At 58.0% G+C, this 18,013-nt stretch overlaps 1 protein-coding gene across 1 annotated transcript in view; it reads left to right on the forward strand.

Moving 5' to 3' along the window:
- Mxra5 (matrix remodeling associated 5) overlaps positions 1-17,305 on the forward strand; it is a 26,700-nt gene extending 9,395 nt beyond the window's left edge. Inside the window, exons 4-7 of the mRNA XM_077107837.1 lie at positions 1-10; positions 2,913-7,616; positions 9,877-10,777; positions 14,361-17,305. The exon at positions 1-10 is cut by the window's left edge and continues 381 nt beyond it. Coding sequence (XP_076963952.1) covers positions 1-10; positions 2,913-7,616; positions 9,877-10,777; positions 14,361-16,275 — 7,530 coding nt within the window. The 3' untranslated portion in view covers positions 16,276-17,305. The remainder of the gene's footprint in view (positions 11-2,912; positions 7,617-9,876; positions 10,778-14,360) is intronic.
- Positions 17,306-18,013: the final 708 nt, after the last annotated feature.

The raw sequence follows: 18,013 nt of genomic DNA on the forward strand, positions 1-18,013 counted from the left end.
AGGTCCAGAGGTAAGGCCGGGAGGGTGGACCTGGCCGGACGCTCAGTGCGCACACTGTTCCATTTTCCAGGAAAGAGCTTGTCGTGCGGTTGGTGCATCTTGCACTGGGGGACGTTGGCCCCCACAGCAGAGGTTGCAACTTGGTGGTTTTGATCCCTCCCTTCAATGGTGCAGAGGCATTTATTTGCCCTTGAGGAAAATGCACGGAAAGTCACTGCTTCACCCGTTCCATGGATTGGGGGGTCTCCGCAGGGAGATTTGTGATTTCCAGACGGTAGCTAGACTGCAGGAAGCCACGGGGATAGGGAAGGGTCTGGGGGTCCCTGAGCTGTGAAATGCATCAGGTAAAACTTGGAATAGAGAAGGCTGAGGGTGGGGGGGTGGAGAGAGAGAGAAAGAGAGAGAGAGAGAGAGAGAGAGAGAGAGAAATGTTCTGAACTGATTCAGAGAAACAACTTGAAGGAGAAAAATAATATTTGGGCTGAAGGTTTTTGAGGTCCAGTCCTTGGTCGGCCGACTCCATGGCTCTGGCCCAAGGGGAGCAGAACAAAATGGCGGCAGGGCCTGGAGGAGGAGAGCAGCTCAGGACAGGGCACCAGGGAGCAGAGACAGCTCTGTCACCAGGGACAGGACAGAGACCCCAAAGGCACAGCCCAGGGACCCCCTCCTCCAGCCACCCCCACCTGCCTTCAATCACCACCCAGTGAGTCCATCCAAGTGGATTAATCCACTATTAGTCTACACCTCTGCCTACCCACTCGTTTCCCCTCTGAACATTCTTGTAGTGTCTCACACATGAGCTTTTAGAAGAAGAGAAGTTGACTTGGGGCTCATGGTGTTCAAGGTTCAAGTCTCTGGTGGCCGACTCCATGGCTCTGGCCCAAGGGGAGCAGAACAAAATGGCGGCAGGGCCTGGAGGAGGAGAGCAGCTCAGGACAGGGCACCAGGGAGCAGAGAGAGCTCTGTCACCAGGGACAGGACAGAGACCCCAAAGGCACAGCCCAGGGACCCCCTCCTCCAGCTCCACCCACCTGCTGCAGTCACCACCCAGTGAGTCCATCCAAGTGGATTAATCCACTCACTAGGTTCTAGCAGCCTGCATCATGAGCAGTAGAACTACAAAGCTCTAATGGACCAGAGTTACCTCTGGCGTTATCTAGAGGGTCTACGCATGTGCATGCCTTTGCACACATATGCCTTTGTGTGTGCACAGGTGTAACTGTCCCGTGGTGTGCGCACGGGACCCTGGATGCATGCATGTGTGTCTCTGCGTGAGGACGGTGACTTCCAAACAGAATCCCAACGTGCTCACTCCAAGGTGCTGGATGTGTGAAAGCCACACAGGGAGGTTCCCAGATAAAGCCCTGAAACAGAAGGGGAGGAGCCGACTCCCAGGGAGCCACCTACACGTTTCCCCAAAGGCCGGCACCGGGTGCAGCTGCAGAGGAGTGTGGTGCTGTTCCCAGACGCCACTTCATGGAGGGTTTGCCATGTCTAAATAGACGTGTCACGGACGCAATGGGGCGTGGAACCCGGAGACTGTTTGGACAGGGGACAGGACATATGGGAGCCATCTCCGGCTGAGGGCTGCTAATTGAAGCCATGCACGGGCTCGAGACCCCTCCTCCAGGAAGGAGTTGGGCAGGGGGAAGAGGATCACTGAAGGAGACGGAGCAGTGGCCAGAAAGGAAATTCCGAGAGATCTCAGAGGCAGGGCTCCAAGGGACAGGAACTCAAGGTGCGCACTGCACAAATGAAAATCAGATAATGTAGCAAGGGGAAAGATGGATAAATGGGAGCTGAGATGCGAAAGGGCTTCGTACCAAAGCTGGCCCTTCACCTGGGAATATTCTTATGTGTCTCCCTTACTTCTGTGGCTTCCCCTGGACCTTCACAGAAGGCAGACTGTATAAGCGCATGTGGATGATGTTTTCGGACTTAAAAAATACTGGAAAAAAAACTTAGGTGCATGATTCATTAAAGCAGAGTCAGTTCCTAAGCAGAAAGTGCACACTCTAAAATACCAGGAAAAATAGAGTGTGATTGTTTTAATCGGCTTTTTTTTATCACTGACAAAAGAGCTCAGAAGAACAAATTTACAGAAGGAAAAGTTGATCTGGGCCCACGGTGTCCGAGGTCCAGTCCCTGGTGGCCGACTCCATGGCTCTGGCCCAAGGGGAGCAGAACAAGATGGCGGCAGGGCCTGGAGGAGGAGAGCAGCTCAGGACAGGGCACCAGGGGGCAGAGAGAGCTCTGTCACCAGGGACAGGACAGAGACCCCAAAGGCACAGCCCAGGGACCCCCTCCTCCAGCCACCCCCCACCTGCTGCAGTCACCACCCAGTGAGCCCATTCAAGTGGATTAATCCACTTATTAAGTTAAGGGTGGTAATTGAAGCCATGCCATTTCTGCGCTGAACCTTCTTGCATTGTCCCACCCATGAGCTCTTGGGGACACCCCACATCTAAGCCACACCCTACACAAACCAGTGACATCTTCACCACGATGCCCTAGGACGTGCGGCCGGCACACAGTGGGTCTCACTGTACTTCTCCACCTCTGCTGATTTGGGGTGCGAGAAAGCATCAGCCCACGAACAAGGCAGGGCTGTTGGTCGTTACCATGGTTACCGCATCACCAGGCAGGGGGACTTCTCAGGGGACCAAACATCATGAGGGTCCAAACCTCACTACGGGGTGGCAGGGCTCTCGTTTTAGGACCCCCCGTGAATTAGCGCACGGTGTCCTGGAACGGGGGACTTGGGGTCTGGACAATTGCTGCTGGTGGATCATCGTGAACGTGAGCCTCTGTCCGACGCAGAAGCACAGTCTTTACTGTCCGGCTTCCTTGCCGGGCTCGGCGCTCTGGTGTTCCCCTGAACTCACGGGGTGTTTCTTGCTTCTCTGTCGTAGGCGTCCTCAAGTGCAAGAAGGACAAAGCCTACGAAGGGGGCCAGCTGTGTGCCACCTGCTCCAGCCCCAGAAAGCTCCAGAAGCAGGAGATCCTCAAGGTGGCCGGCGTCGCCTGCCTGAAGCCCTCCATAGAGTCCCCCCTGAGACACAACCGGAGTCGCCTGGAGGAGGACGAGGAGATGGAGGAGGACGAGGAGGAGGAGGAGCAGGAACAAGAGGAGGCGGGGGACAGCCAGCGGGCCCCGGAGGGCTTCGGATCCCCGCCGTGGAGCATCTCTTTGAATATGACCGACGAGCACCGGAACATGGTCCTGCTGCTGTGTGACGTCAAGAAGCCGCGGCATCTGCCCAGCGTTCAGCTGAACCAGACGGACCCCCCGGAGATGGACGTCAACGCCACCCTGGCCCTGGGCTTGGAGTGTCCGATGACCAGGGACAACTACGAAAAGCTGTGGAAGCTGATCGCCTATTACAGCGAGGTCCCCGTCAGGCTGCACCGGGAACTCAGGCTCAGCCAGGACCCCGGGGTCAGCTACCAGTACCGGCAGGACGCCGACGCGGACGCCCTCTACTACACCGGCGTCCGGGCCCAGGTTCTGGCGGAGCCCGAGTGGGTCATGCAGCCGTCCATCGAGATCCAGTTGAACCGAAGGCAGAGCACGGCCAAGAAGGTTCTGCTCTCCTACCAGGCCCAGTACTCCCGGACGGTGTCCCCCAAAGACACCAGGGACGCTCGGAGCAGGAGCTGGGTCATGATCGAGCGCCACGGGGCCACGCAGAGCGCTCACGCGGTCTTGGAAGGCGGTCAGTGCCAGCTGAGCTGCAACGTCAAAGCGTCCGAGAGTCCCTCCGTCTCCTGGGTCCTTCCAGACGGCTCCATGCTGAAGGCGCCCACGAGTGACCAGGACAGCAGGTTCTCCGTCCTCAGTGGTGGGCAGTTGAGGATCCAATCCATGGCGCCGTCAGACTCAGGGTTGTACCAGTGCGTGGCTCGGGTGAGGGACGAAGTTGCCCAGGTGGCGTACAAGGTGCTGGTGATGAGTGCCCCCAATCCGCCCCTGGACAGAGAGACAGTGACCATTGAGAAAGACCCAGGGGAGTCCGCCGTGTTACCGTGTAGTACGTTGGCAATTCCCGAAGCCCACGTCACTTGGATCCTTCCAAACAGAAGACTGGTCAGCGCTGCGGCTAATACCTCCCATGCCTTTATGCTCCCCAATGGGTCCCTGTCCATCCCCAAGCTCCAGGTCGGTGACGGTGGCTACTACAGATGCGTGGCCGTCAACCAGAAAGGGGCAGACCACTACACGGTGGGGATCGCGGTGCAGAAGAGTGGACCGGGCCGGTCCTCCAAGAGGGGCAGGCGCCCAGGTGCTAAAGCCTTTTCCAGGGTGAGGGGAGACGTTGTGGAGGACGAAGGAGGATCGGGGACAGGGCAGGAAGATGACCCTTCCAGGAGAGTCGCACACCCCAAGGACCAACAGGTCCTCACAAAGTCGAGGGACGAGGCTCCCCCGGGAGACAAGAAGATCAAGAAGGGGCGGAGGAAGATGAAGCTCTGGAAGCATCCGGAGAAAGAGCCCGAGGCCAACGTGGCCGAGGGCCGCAGAGTGTTCGAGTCCAGGCGGAGGGTCAACATGGAGAACAAGCAGATCAATCCCGAGCGCTGGGCAGACATCTTAGCCAGAGTCCGGGGCAAAAATCTCCCCAGAGGCACCGAAGGACCCCAGGTCCCGGAGACCACGACTTCTCCACCCACGAGTCCAGAAGTGACCTCTCTGTCCCCTGCTATGTCTCCGCCCTCTGCGTCTCCAGCGCAGATGGTCGCCGTGGACGAAGGGTCCTCGGAAGACGTGTCTCTGTTGGGTGAGGAAGAGCAGGAGTCAGGCACCCTGTCGTCCACCGGCAGGACCCACGAGGACGTTGTTCTCGGAGGACCCCAAGCCACAGGGGCACGTCCAGAGGAAGAGGTTGAGGACGAGCTGGCCGAGAGGACCGAGGGCGTGGCGCCCACTGAGGTGGACGTGAGGTGGGTTCCGGCCACCACCCTGAGGTCTGAGCCGCTTGGCTCCTCTCCTGCTCAGTGGACCTCAGACACCGTCTATGAGGATGAAGAGAGAGCGACCGAGACTTGGTCTCCGGCCGTGGACGCCACGTCCATGCCAGAAGGTACAACCGAGGACGAGGAGACTCCACTGGAGACAGTCTCCTTGGCCGAGCCTGAGACGGTGCGGTCCTTTCACCAAGACCTGGAGACGAATTCAGAACCAGGGGAGGAGAGGATCTCTGCACGCTTTCCTTCGACGTCCACCGCCTGGGTGGGGGACACCAGTCCATCGGGGTCCTTAGGGGAACCGGATGACCCAGCCCTGTCACCTCTACAAGGGCCAACGGGCAATCCCCACCTGGAGAAGAGTAGCCTAAGCACCCAACGTCCTCCACGCACCAAAGAGGACATGGCGGAGACGTCTGGGGGAGACCCAAGCGCGTCCAGACCTTCCGAAGGGCAAGACATCGAGCCCACGCTGCCGGCCACCAGCCCCATTCCTCCGTTTGCTCAGCCCGGGGAATCCACAACTGGCGCTCGACCCCACCAGGGCACCACCCTGGCAGCCGTGACGACGTCCAGTCCGCAGGCCACTTCTCCTTCAGCACCGGCCGCTCCCACTTCTCGGAGGAGGCCCAACGGGAGGAGGAGATTCCGCCCCAACAAATTCCGCCAGCGCCACAAGCTGACCCCAGCAACAGCTTTGCCCCCGACAGGGACGTCTTCTGCTCCACCCACTCAGGTCCCTGAGACGAAGACCCCAAGCCAAGTGGACAGTTCCCGGGTCCCCACCTCTTGGGTTGACACCACCGTCAACGTCCCCAAGCGGCTGGACCTGGAGGAGCATCCAGAGCTTGGATCCAAGGGAACCCCACGGAGGAAGAACGGGAAGAGGCCAAACAAACACCGGTCCCCCACGTCCACGGCGAGTCCCGCGGCGTCCGTGTCCACGCCCAGCCCCTCTCCCGGAAAGGAACCTAAACATGTTATGCCTCCGAGTCCGGAAACCACACTTTTGCCTAGAATTGTCCCTCTGAGAACCGGGGACCCCTATGCGGTCACTGGAGTGACGCCTGGTTCGACAACCACCACGAAAATACCTTCCTCTCACGCGACCGTCCAAGGGACCAGCGGGGTCACCCATAAACCCGAGTCGGATGGAAGAGAAATGGCCAGTGACCGTGTCACCGAGGCGCGCGGTGACCAAACGGACACTTCCGTCCCCGGTGCATCTGCCGCGAGGGTCCCGCCGACTTCTGTCTCCGGGGCCTCCACTGTGGGGGATTTCGGGGAAGAATCTCCCCCTTTAGGCACTCCGGGAGTCCCCACCTGGAGTCCCCCAAGGACAGCCCAGCCCAGGACCCTGCAGACAGACCTACCTGTGGCCAGCGTGGGGGGAGAACTTACAGACCCGCCATCTTTGAAAGAGTTGGGGGAGGTGGCCTCTACACCGCTGCCCACCACCTCCGCATCGCTGGGACGAGCCCCCACCGAACCCGTCCTTCCTACCCTGAGGACATCTCCAGCACCAGCAGGGAACAAGGGACATGTTTTCTTGGACGCCGTGGGGACTCCCGAAACCACAGGTCCCCCGGGAAGCAATGAGGGAACTCAGCTTCAGGGGATGCCCAGTGAGTTATCTCCCCCGTCTTCCCACCAGGATGGATTGAAGGCATCTCCTCCGCGGCAGGAGCTGGACAAGGAAGCATTGGACGGTAGCCACAGAAACGGCCTGTTCCGCGCTCCAGACACTCGCGGTCAGGGTGGGAGACTCCATATTTCTCAGCCGCCTGCCAGAGAACCTGCCAGACCTCCGCTACCAAGGGGAACAGCCAGGCCACCAGAGATGGCCACTCAGAGCTCCTTACGATACTTGGCAACGGCCCAGCCATCTGGTCACTCCACCAGGAAGCCAGAAGTGACTGCATTTCCTTCCGGGCTTTTCCCAGAGAACAAACCCTTCACACCTCCAAAGTCAGCGACTACGCCGACAACAGCTGGCGTTCCCCTGCACCTGCCCAAACCCGCCATTCCTGGTGCGCGGACCGACCAAAGAATGGACCGACTCAACGGCGATAACAAACTCTTTGGCAGTAACGCCATCCCCGAGTCCAGAAATCCTGTGGGCGAGCTTCCAAAGTCAAGGGTCCCCCCATATTCCGTTGGGCGATTCCCCTTCTTCATCAACAGGACCCCCTCTTTCCCACAGTTGGGGGTCACTCTCAAGCCTCAGACGTCCCCCTCTCCTGCCCCAGTCACAAGAGACAACAAAATGAACCCCGGCCCCTACCACAGGGTCCATTCTCAGAGCACCATCCACGTGGACTTTGGCCCACCCGCTCCCCCTCTGCGCCCTCCCAGGACCACGGCACCCCCTCCGACCCGCCTACACAACGTCCCCCTGATCTACTCCACCCGCAGCTCCGTCCCCTCGGTGACGCCTCCTGTCCAGCCCTCCGGCACCTTGCACCACAGCACCTCCAAGGTCTTTGCTGGAGGACCGTCGACGTCCAAATTCTGGGTGCTGGGGGAGAAGCCCCAAATTGTCACGAGGTCTCCGCAGACTGTGTCCGTCACGGCTGAGACGGATTTCGCGTTCCCGTGTGAGGCCACAGGGAAGCCCAAGCCCTTCATCACCTGGACGAAGGTTTCCACAGGTGAGGGGCTTACGCGTCTGGATGGGGACCCTGGGGGGGGGTGCTTCTGCAGTCTGTGGGCTCAGGCAGGACCAGAACCCTGGGAAGCTCAGGGGTGGGTGGGACGAGGAAAAGCATCTGAGCACTTAGACTTGGTTCCTTTCCAGAGAATGGGCGCCAGGGTCTAGCCTGTGGGTGACAGACTAATGGCGGCATGGGAACACGTCCTTTGGTCCTTTCGAGAGGAAGTATCTTAGGCTCTGAGATCTTCTGTAAGGGACCCTCCTGCTGGGTCAGGGCCACCCTGAGGACCTCTCGGCACCTCCATCACCTCTGCAAAGACCCATCTCCACCCACAGCACAGCCCAAGGTCCTGGGGTCAGGTCCCCCTGGGGATCTCGTTTTCCCTTGATCAATTCTTTAGGTCTTGGGGGTTAGAATCGCAGTGGGTCAATTTGGGGGAACCCGGTTCAGCCCATGATAATGACCTCTACTTGGAATTCCAGCTGTTCTGGCTGGAATAACCCCTCTTTTAGGGAAAGCATCATCATAAGAAGCATAAACAGGGCACTCGGGAGGTCACCAAAAACCAAATACCAAGGAAGACAGCCTGAGCCGTTTTAGAGTCATAACAAAAAAACTCTTGGCAGGTTGGAAACAGGAAGAAAAGCTAAACCTCAAACAAATCATCTACATAAATATATATATACACGCCGGGTGTGGTGGTGTATGCCTGAAATCCCAGCAAACTGGGAGGCTGGGGCGGGAGGATAGCAATGTGGAGGCCAGCCTCAGCAACCTAGGGAGGTGCTAATCACTTGTCTCCCTAAAATATAAATAAGAAGGACTGCTGTTGCCTCTCCGTGTCAAAGAGCCCCCGGGTTTAATCTTCAGTGTTGCACACACAAAAAAAGAAAGAAAGAAATGTAGGGAAGGGACCCAGGAATAAGGTCATTTTTTTTGGTCTCAGGGGGAAGGAACTCATGAGGCTTAGAATTCAGAGCCTTGAGAAATGTCAGCGGGCTCAGGAGCCTTTGGGGCGGGGAAATATGGAAACTTTAGAGATCCGGAGACACAGGTCTCTGCTCACTGCCCCCCTGACCAGCTGCAGGGGGTGATTCTAGACGACCCCAGGGAAACACGAGAGACGCTCAGTTCAACCACAACAACCGGCCAATTTCTCCTCCTGTGAACTCGGGGAAATCCCTGTGGGTGGAGGTGGATGGGATCTTCAAGACTGGGGTGTCCCCAACACACACAGGTGTAGACTAATAAGTGGATTAATCCACTTCAATGGGCTCACTGGGTGGTGACTGCAGCAGGTGGGGTGTGGCTGGAGGAGGGGTCCCTGGGCTGTCCCTTTGGGGTCTCTGTCCTGTCCCTGGTGACAGAGCTCTCTCTGCTCCCTGGTGCCCTGTCCTGAGCTGCTCTCCTCCTCCAGGCCCTGCCGCCATTTTGTTCTGCCTCCCCTTGGGCCAGAGCCATGGAGTCGGCCACCAGAGACTGACCTTCAGAAACCATGAGCCCCAGATAAACTTTTCCTCTAAAATTGTTGTGATCACAGTGACAAAAAATCTGGTGGACACCCCGCCCCCTTTCCTCTGGCCCTGGTGACCACCTTTCTACTCTCTGCCTCTGAGTTCAGCTTGTGTAGCTAGATCCCCCCGGTGAGTGTGACCAGGTGATTTTTGTCCCTCTATACCGGGCTCATTTCCCTTCACATCCTGCTGGTTGATCTGTGTTGTTGGAAACGGCAGGGATGTCCCTCCTAGCAAAGCCGGAATGGTGTTCCCTGGTGGCCCCAAGACACGTTTTCTTATCCATTCCCCCTTTGATGGACACTTACATTGCTTCCATATCTTGGCGACTGTGAATGGCGCTGCTATGAAGATCGGGGTGCAGATGATTCCCTTGTCTATGGACATACCCCCAGGGGTGTGTTGGCTGGAGCCCAAGACCCTAGTATTATTATTTTTTCACCTTGAAGGAACCTCTGTCCTGTTTTCCATGGTGTTTGTGGTGGACATTCCAATCCCCAGCCACGGGCACAGAATCCCTTCCTGATTCTTGGTGAACCCGTTCTATCAGGTGCCACGGTGACTCCTCCGTGTGATCCAATGTGCATTCCTTTCGTGGATAGCGACATCTTTGCACATTTCCTTCCGCAGTTTGGGGCTTCAGGAGGAGGACACCCTGACCAAGCCCTGGTGGTTGCTGGGTTTTTAGGGAAATGGGGGCATTTGGGGGCCGAGACCTAACCGCGCTCTTTCTTGTTGGCCAGGAGCGCTCATGACGCCCAACACCCGGATTCAAAGGTTTGAGGTCCTCGCCAACGGCACCTTGGTCATCCGGAGGGTTCAGACGCAGGACCGGGGTCAGTACCTGTGCACGGCCAGCAACCTGCACGGGGTGGACAAGATGGTGGTGGCGCTGGCCGTCACCGTGCAACAGCCCCAGATCCTGGCTTCGCGCTCCCAGGACGTCACCGTGTACCTGGGAGACGCCATCGCCATGGAGTGCCTAGCCAAGGGCACCCCGCTGCCCCAGATCTCCTGGATCTTCCCGGACAGGACGGTGTGGCACGCCGTGTCCCCCGTGGAGGGCCGAATCACCCTGCACGAGAACCGGACCCTGTCCATCAAAGACGCGTCCTTCTCGGACAGGGGCGTGTACAAGTGCGTGGCCAGCAACGCGGCGGGCGCCGACAGCCTGGCCATCCGCCTGCACGTGGCCGCGCTGCCCCCGGTCATCCATCAGGACAAGGCCGAGAACATCTCGCTGCCCCCGGGGCTGAGCGTCCACATCCACTGCTCGGCCCGGGCCGCGCCCCCGCCCACCGTGCGCTGGCTGCTCTCGGACGGCTCCCAGGTGCGCCCCTCGCAGTTCGTCCGCGGGAACCTCTTCGTCTTCCCCAACGGGACGCTCTACATCCGCCACCTGGCGCCCAAGGACAGCGGGCGCTACGAGTGCGTGGCCGCCAACCTGGTGGGCACCGCGCGCAGGACCGTGCAGCTGACCGTGCAGCGCGCCGCGGCCAACGCGCGCATCACGGGCACCTCGCCCCGGAGGACCGACGTCCGGTACGGGGGCACCCTGCGGCTGGACTGCAGCGCCTCGGGGGACCCCTGGCCGCGCATCCTCTGGAGGCTGCCGTCCAAGCGCATGATCGACGCGCTCTTCAGGTAGGGGGCTCCCCGGCTCCCGGCTCCTCCCTGGGCCCTGCGTGTTGGGGCACGGACTTGGTGGCCCAAAGGGGCGAGAATCCGTGTCCACCTTGAGGACGCTTAGGCACTGCACCCTGTGTGCCCTTGTCCACACAGAGAGGTCTGTGTGGTCTCCACCTCCTGGTTCCCAGCACAGCCCACCCCAGGGAACCCCCAGCCCCAGAGGCCCCCAGGGCAGAGCAGACCTGCGGGACAGAGTCTCTACCTGTCTAGCTGCCGTCTGTCTGTCTGTCTGTCGTCTGTCATCTACCAAATCGATGAAGGTGATTGTCACTTTGAGATGGAGCTGCTCCTGGCGCCTGGTGTGTGGGGCCCAGAGAGGCTGCTCCACCTCCTGCAGCGCACAGCACAGCCCACCCCAGAGCACCCCCAGCCCCAGAGGCCCACAGTGCAGGGGAGACCTGCAAGACTATCATCCATCCACCCAGCTGTCACCTGTCCATCTACCAATCTATCTGTCAATCATCTATCCATCCTGTCTATTATCTATCTATCTATCTGTCTATCTATCTATCCATGTATCTATCTATCTGTCTGTCATCTACCAATTCTGTCTATCTATCTATCTATCTATGTATCTATCTCTCTGTCATCTACCCGTCCTGTCTGTCCAGGTGGCTCTCACACCCTGGGTGGGGCTGCTCCTGGCTCCTGGTGTGTGGGGCCCAGAGAGGCTGCTCCACCTCCTGCAGCGCACAGCACAGCCCACCCCAGAGCACCCCCAGCCCCAGAGGCCCCTAGTGCCGAGGAGACCTGCAGGACAGAGTCTCTGTCCATCATCCGTCCACCGTCTAAACCCTTTTCTACCTACCAACTATTATCTACCCCCTGTCTGTCTAGCCATCTTTTATCCATAGGTCTGTAATCCATCCTATTAACTATCTGCTCATCTATCTATCATGTGTCACTCAATCTGTCACATGTCTATCAACTATGCCTGAATCCATCACCTATCGGTCAGTCCATCACCTATCTTCTGTGTCCTGGCTCTTGATGACCCACCAGTTCAATATCCATTATATCACTTACTGATGGCCACCGTCCTCACTGGGAAACCGTGTCCCCCAGCCCCAGGGGACACGCGGGACTGTGGAGACCTTTCTGGTGTCTCCCTGGAGGATCCATGTGCTCCTGGCTGCCCGTGGCTGGGGACCCGGGATGCCGCTGCTGTCTGTGCTGGGCCCCGGGGCGTCCCCCACCACCGCGATGCACCCATGTGTAGATGCTCGTGTGCAAAAGCCCAGGCCCAGGTCTGTTTCATACGACTCTCAAGAAACAGAAACGCTGGAGGAGCAGGAAATGAGGGCCAAGCTTCATCCTGCTGCCGTGGAGGAGGAGGAGGAGGAAGGCGTGTGTCTGTGTGTGTGTGTGTGTGTGTGTGTGTGTGTCTGTGTCTTGCATCTGCACAGGCAAAAGCCCCGTCTCTGGGTTTCCAGGTCCCTTGTGCACCCTGGGGCCCTCCGGGACCCTCCCAGTGCAGGGACGAGGCTCAGCCCCTCTCCCCCCCTGCGCTTCCCACCCCAGGCAGCCGGGGCGGTGCCGGCCCGGCCTGTCTTGCACAATCCCTGCAAACCTCCACGTATCCGGTTTTCCCTGGAATCCCTTCCAGCTCAGCAGATGGGCTCCCCCTGAGGACTCTTGTCCTGGCCCTGGGCAGCAGCGTTGAAACATGGACAGCTCAGGAATGCGGATCCTGCCGGCGGCTGGCTGGCTGGCTGGCTGGCTGGCGAGTGCCTCTCTCAGGGTGTCCCCCGTGAACCCGGATCCCGTAAATCACTCGCTCTCTGTGGCTTCCTTCTTACTAATCCCCGCTAATGACACTCTGAGACAGGAGCAGGGAAGCCCCTTTGTGACAGCAACTCATCTATCACGGAGCGGGCTCCTTGGCCGGCCGGCAGCTCACAGTTCTCTACAGATGCAGAGAGGCCCCGGGCATTGTTTAAAACTAGAGATTCTCGGAATGTCCCTGCAGAGGCCAAATCCCTGGGGTCGGGCAGCCCCGGTGCATGCTTCAGTTTTGCTGCCTGGATTGCACCCGGGGCTGGGGATCATTGCTAGAGAAGCTCCCTAGGCTCAGAGACGCAGGCTGCCCTAGGAAATTTTGGATGCAGACTTGTTTCAGTGCATAAGAAAATGTGCTTCCCGCCCCCGCCCCTCGCCCTGTTATTCTCAGACCAGTTACCAAGTCTGTGGCTTGATGGACACAAACAGACCAAACCACACAGTTTAACTGGACAACGTCAGTGCTCGCTTTTGTTAACAATGATCAAGCCCAGTGCGGTGGCCCATGCCTGTCATCCCAGCAGCTCGGGAGGCTGAGGCAGGAGGATTGAAAGTTCAAAGCCAGCCTCAGCCAAAGCGAGGCCCTAAGCAACTCAGGCAGACCCTGTCTCTAAATAAAATGCAAAATAGGGCTGGGGATGGGGCTCAGGGGTCGAGCGTCCCTGAGTTCAATCCCAGGTACCAAGAAAAAAAAAATAAGTCTGTATCTATCAATCATCTATCTTCATATATAGAGACTCTATGTTTTATATATGTACATATATTTATATGTTCTGCAGATATACAAATATGTTTTGCATTCTGCTTATACATATTCTGCAAGCAGAATATATGCAGATGATCCATGCATCTCTCTTTCTCTCTATATATGTATTTATAATGTTCAGACTTTTTTGCATGTGTGCATGTGTGTGTGTTTAAAACTCTGTGACACAATCCTAGATGTGCCAGCAGAATGAAGCCGGGTTTAGGAACTACGGGGGGATTGGAATCCAAGGATAAGCAGCTTCTATAGGCTGCAGCTAGAAAGCAGGAGGCATTGAGATTTCCAAAGGGCAAGTCTGAAGACCAAACTTTGCACCCGGATGCAGACATTTGATCTCTCTCACACACACACACTACAGAGCAGGACTCGGATTGCATTCCACACCCTTGAATCTGCAGCCAGGACAGCCCAAGGTCAGATATGCAGGAAATTCCTCTGTGTGGTTAATCGTCCACCTCTGGACGCCGACCCCTGGATACTGCAGAAATCCATGGGGCTTCCGTACCTTTTCTGGGAATCTGGACTTTTCTTGCAGGTTGTCAAACTCCTTGGGGTGATAAGTTTAGACACAGGGTCTTGCTATGTTGCTTAGGGCCTGGCTAAGTTGCTGAGGCTGGCCTCCTACTTTCAATCCTCCTGCCTCAGCCTCCCAAGCCACTGGTATTACAGGCCTGCACCACCCAGGTTCAGGTTTTGCTTTTAATTGACCCCCAACAATTGCACATATCTATGAGCCATCCTGGGATGGTTGTTCAGGATGTGCAGTGCTCAATTTGGGGGTCATCAGCATCTCCAACACCTCCCCCCATATCTTCCTGTTGGAAGGATGCGACACCTTCCCTTTTCCGACATAGGTGATAAATGATGATGGTGAACCAAATTCGCCCTATGGAATCCGCCCATTTCTGTGTTCTTTCTTGGCACCTAAAGCCAGGGGCAATGGGGGGATTTTGCCAGACGGACCCCTGACTCGTTTCTCTTCTTGTCCGCCAGCTTTGACGCCCGGGTGAAGGTGTTCACCAACGGGACCCTGGTGGTGAAGTCGGTGACCGACAAAGACGCCGGCGATTACCTGTGCGTGGCCCGCAACAAGGTGGGGGACGACTACGTGGTGCTCCAGGTGAACGTGGAGATGAAGCCCGCCAAGATCCAGCACAAGGAAGGAAACGACCACCGCGTCCTGTACGGGGGCGACCTCAAGGTGGACTGCGTGGCCACGGGGCTGCCCAACCCGGAGATCTCGTGGAGCCTGCCGGACGGCAGCCTGGTCCACTCCCTGATGCAGTCGGACGACAGCCGGGCGCGCACCAAGCGCTACGTGGTCTTCCACAACGGCACGCTCTACTTCAACGAGGTGGGCCCCCGCGAGGAGGGGGACTACACGTGCGTCGCCGAGAACCAGGTGGGCAAGGACGAGATGCGAGTGCGCGTCCAGGTGGTGGCCGGGCCCGCCGCCATCCGGAACCAGACCCACTCGGTGGTGCAGGTGGCTTACGGAGAGGCGGCCACCGTGGCTTGCGAAGCCCAGGGGGAGCCGGTGCCCAAGGTCACTTGGTTCTCTCCAGCCCACCGGCCGATCCCCGCGTCGTCGTCGTCGGACAAGTACCAGGTCTACGAGGACGGGACCCTCCTCATCCACAAGGCGCAGCGCTCGGACAGCGGGAACTACACCTGCCTGGTCCGGAACAGCGCGGGCGAGGACAGGAAAACGGTGTGGGTCCAGGTGCACGTGCAGCCCCCCAGGATCAACGGCCACCCCAGCGCCCTCACCACGGTCCGGGAGGTGGCCACCGCGGGCAGCCGGAAACTGCTGGACTGCCAGGCCCAGGGCATCCCGTCGCCCAGGGTGCTGTGGGCCTTCCCCGAGGGCGTGATCCTGCCCGCGCCCTACTACGGAAACAGGGTCACCGTCCACCGCAACGGCTCCCTGGACATCAGGAGCGTGAGGAAGACGGACTCGGTGCAGCTGGTGTGCATCGCGCGCAACGAGGGCGGAGAAGCCAGGCTCAGCGTGCAGCTCACCGTCCTGGAGACCCTGGAGAAGCCCGTCTTCCACGACCCGGTCAGCGAGAAGATCACGGCCATGGCCGGCCACACCATCAGCCTCAACTGCTCGGCCTCGGGGACCCCGCCGCCCACGCTGCTGTGGGTCCTGCCCAACGGCACGGAGCTCCCGGGCGGCCAGCAGCTGCAGCGATTCTACCACAAGCGCGACGGCATGCTGCACATCAGCGGCCTGTCCCCGGTGGACGCCGGGGCTTACCGCTGCGTGGCGCGCAACGCCGCCGGCCACACGGAGCGGCTGGTGTCGCTCAAGGTGGGGCTGAAGCCCGAACCGAGCAAGCAGTACCACAACCTGGTGAGCATCATCAACGGGGAGAGCCTGCAGCTCCCCTGCGCCCCTCCTGGGGCCGGCCGGGGGCGCTTCTCGTGGACGCTCCCCAATGGAATGGCTCTGGACGGTCCCCAAGACCTGGGACGCGTCTCCGTCTTGGAGAACGGCAGCCTCACGGTGCGCCAGGCCTCGGTGTTTGACCGGGGCACCTACGTGTGCCGGGTGGAGACCCCGTACGGCTCGTTGGTGGTCAGCACGCCGGTCATCGTGATGGCCTACCCGCCGCGCATCACCAGCGAGCCCGTGCCCGTGGTCTACACCCGCCCGGGCAACACGGTGAAGCTGAACTGCTTGGCCATGGGCATTCCCAAAGCTGAGATCACGTGGGAGCTGCCGGACAAGTCGCAGCTGACCGCGGGGGCCCAGGCCCGTCTCTATGGGAACAGGTACCTCCATCCCCAGGGATCGCTGTCCATTCAGCACGCCACCCCGAGGGACGCCGGCTTCTACAAGTGCACCGCCAGGAACATCCTGGGCACGGACTCCAAAACCACCTACGTCCATGTCTACTGACCACCTCCGCAGGACGCTCGTGGGTGGCCGCTGCTCGCTGGGAGGTGAGACCCAGTGAGGTCCTTTGCAAGGAAATTCAGGGCTTGAGGATGGGCGGTCGGAAAGCAGTCGCGCTAGGGCACTTTGGTCCCCCGTGAGGTTCAAGGTGAGGCTGACCTTGACCTAGCATCCTTGGCCAAAAAAAGCGCTGATACCCCCAGCAAGGAGGACCCGGATTGCCTTGCTATCCCTGTGAAACGTGATCACCTGGTGAATTCTCAGCCGTGTTTTTTTTTTTTTTTTTTCCCCCCACGGGATGGAACATTCTAGAAATTTCTGGCAATTTCCTCTGTTGCTTCAGAATTCCCGCCTGTCCCTTCAAGGGCTCAGAGCCAGAGAGGGTCCGTGCCTTTGTTTTTAAATCTCTGGTTTCATATGCGCACCGTGTCCGACGTAAAGACTTTTCTCTGGAAATATCTATAGTGTTATAAATATAAATATTTTTTTTAAAAAAAACTTGTTTTCTTCCCCCTTCAGACGATGAGAGTAGAAAGAGAGAGACTTTCTGGCTCATTAAAACATAATAAATTATTGGTCTTTACCAGACTCGGGTACCTTAGAGCAGACATGGAAATGCCATTCAACACAAATTTCTCCCCAGGCCGCCTTCCGGAACCCTACATGGGTGGTTGGTGGGGGTGCTGGTCTGTCTGGGGGGAGGCTGGGATATGGAATTTCGTTGCCTGTAAAATTCATCTTGAAAGCTGTCCTTGGCTGTTGTAAACAGGAGCCGAAGGAAAAGAGGAATCCAGGCCCCCATAGAAGGGCATGCAGAGTCTTCTAAAAATAAATAGTAAAATGTAAAAAGCCGGCCAGACTCCTCTGCGGTGAGTTACCTGTCAATCAAGTCCAACCAGCTGCCCACCACCCCCCTGCCAAGGTCAGGACGCACTGACGAAGGTCAGGAGAGCTGCTATTCCCATGACTGCTTTATTGTATTTTTAAGGTCCATATGCTGTACATTTGACAATAAAGTGATATTTTCCAAAGAGCTGGGCTGTGAGTTTTGCAAGACCCAATGAATTGGGGGCTCAATCAGAGCTTTTGGGGTAAAAAAAACAAAACAAAACACTGCTTTAATGCATTGCATTTCAGCTATTACTCCGAAAGTTTTTAGACAGGGAAGGAGACGGGAATTTTTGCTTTGTTTGCAAAAATCCTTCTTTTTTTCTCTCAAAGACACGTCGACATGTCCTGGCAATTCCTGAAGTAGGAAGACCTCTCATTCCTTTGCTTCTCCCGAGAGACTCTCATTCTTTGGAATTCTCTGGGGAGGAAATGCATCCTGTCTGAAGGATTGGTGCTCCCAAGAGAGGACTCTGGGGCTGGGGGCGCTCTGGGGTGGGCTGTGCGCACTGTGCGCTGCAGGGTGTGGAGCAGCCTCTCTGGGCCGCACCCACCAGGTGCCGGGAGCAGCCCCACCCAGGTTGGGACAGCCGCCTACACATTGGCAGATGACAGACAGACGGATAGAGGCTGCTGAACAGATAGAGGATAGAGAGTTCCTACTCTGTGATGGACTCCTATTCCCTGAGCTAGTCTGGGTGCCCGTAGCTGCAGCGAACAGGCCCAGATACTTCACAATCCGCGGTGGAGCGGGTTACGTGAGAGGCACTGGGCGGCTCGTGACTCAGCCACATCAAAAAGCATCGGAACCAGTTTTCCCAGAATAAGGACGCTTGAGCTCTGAGCTGCTCAC

Source organism: Callospermophilus lateralis, chromosome Y, assembly GCF_048772815.1.
Source record: "Callospermophilus lateralis isolate mCalLat2 chromosome Y, mCalLat2.hap1, whole genome shotgun sequence".
Lineage (NCBI taxonomy): Eukaryota > Metazoa > Chordata > Mammalia > Rodentia > Sciuridae > Callospermophilus > Callospermophilus lateralis.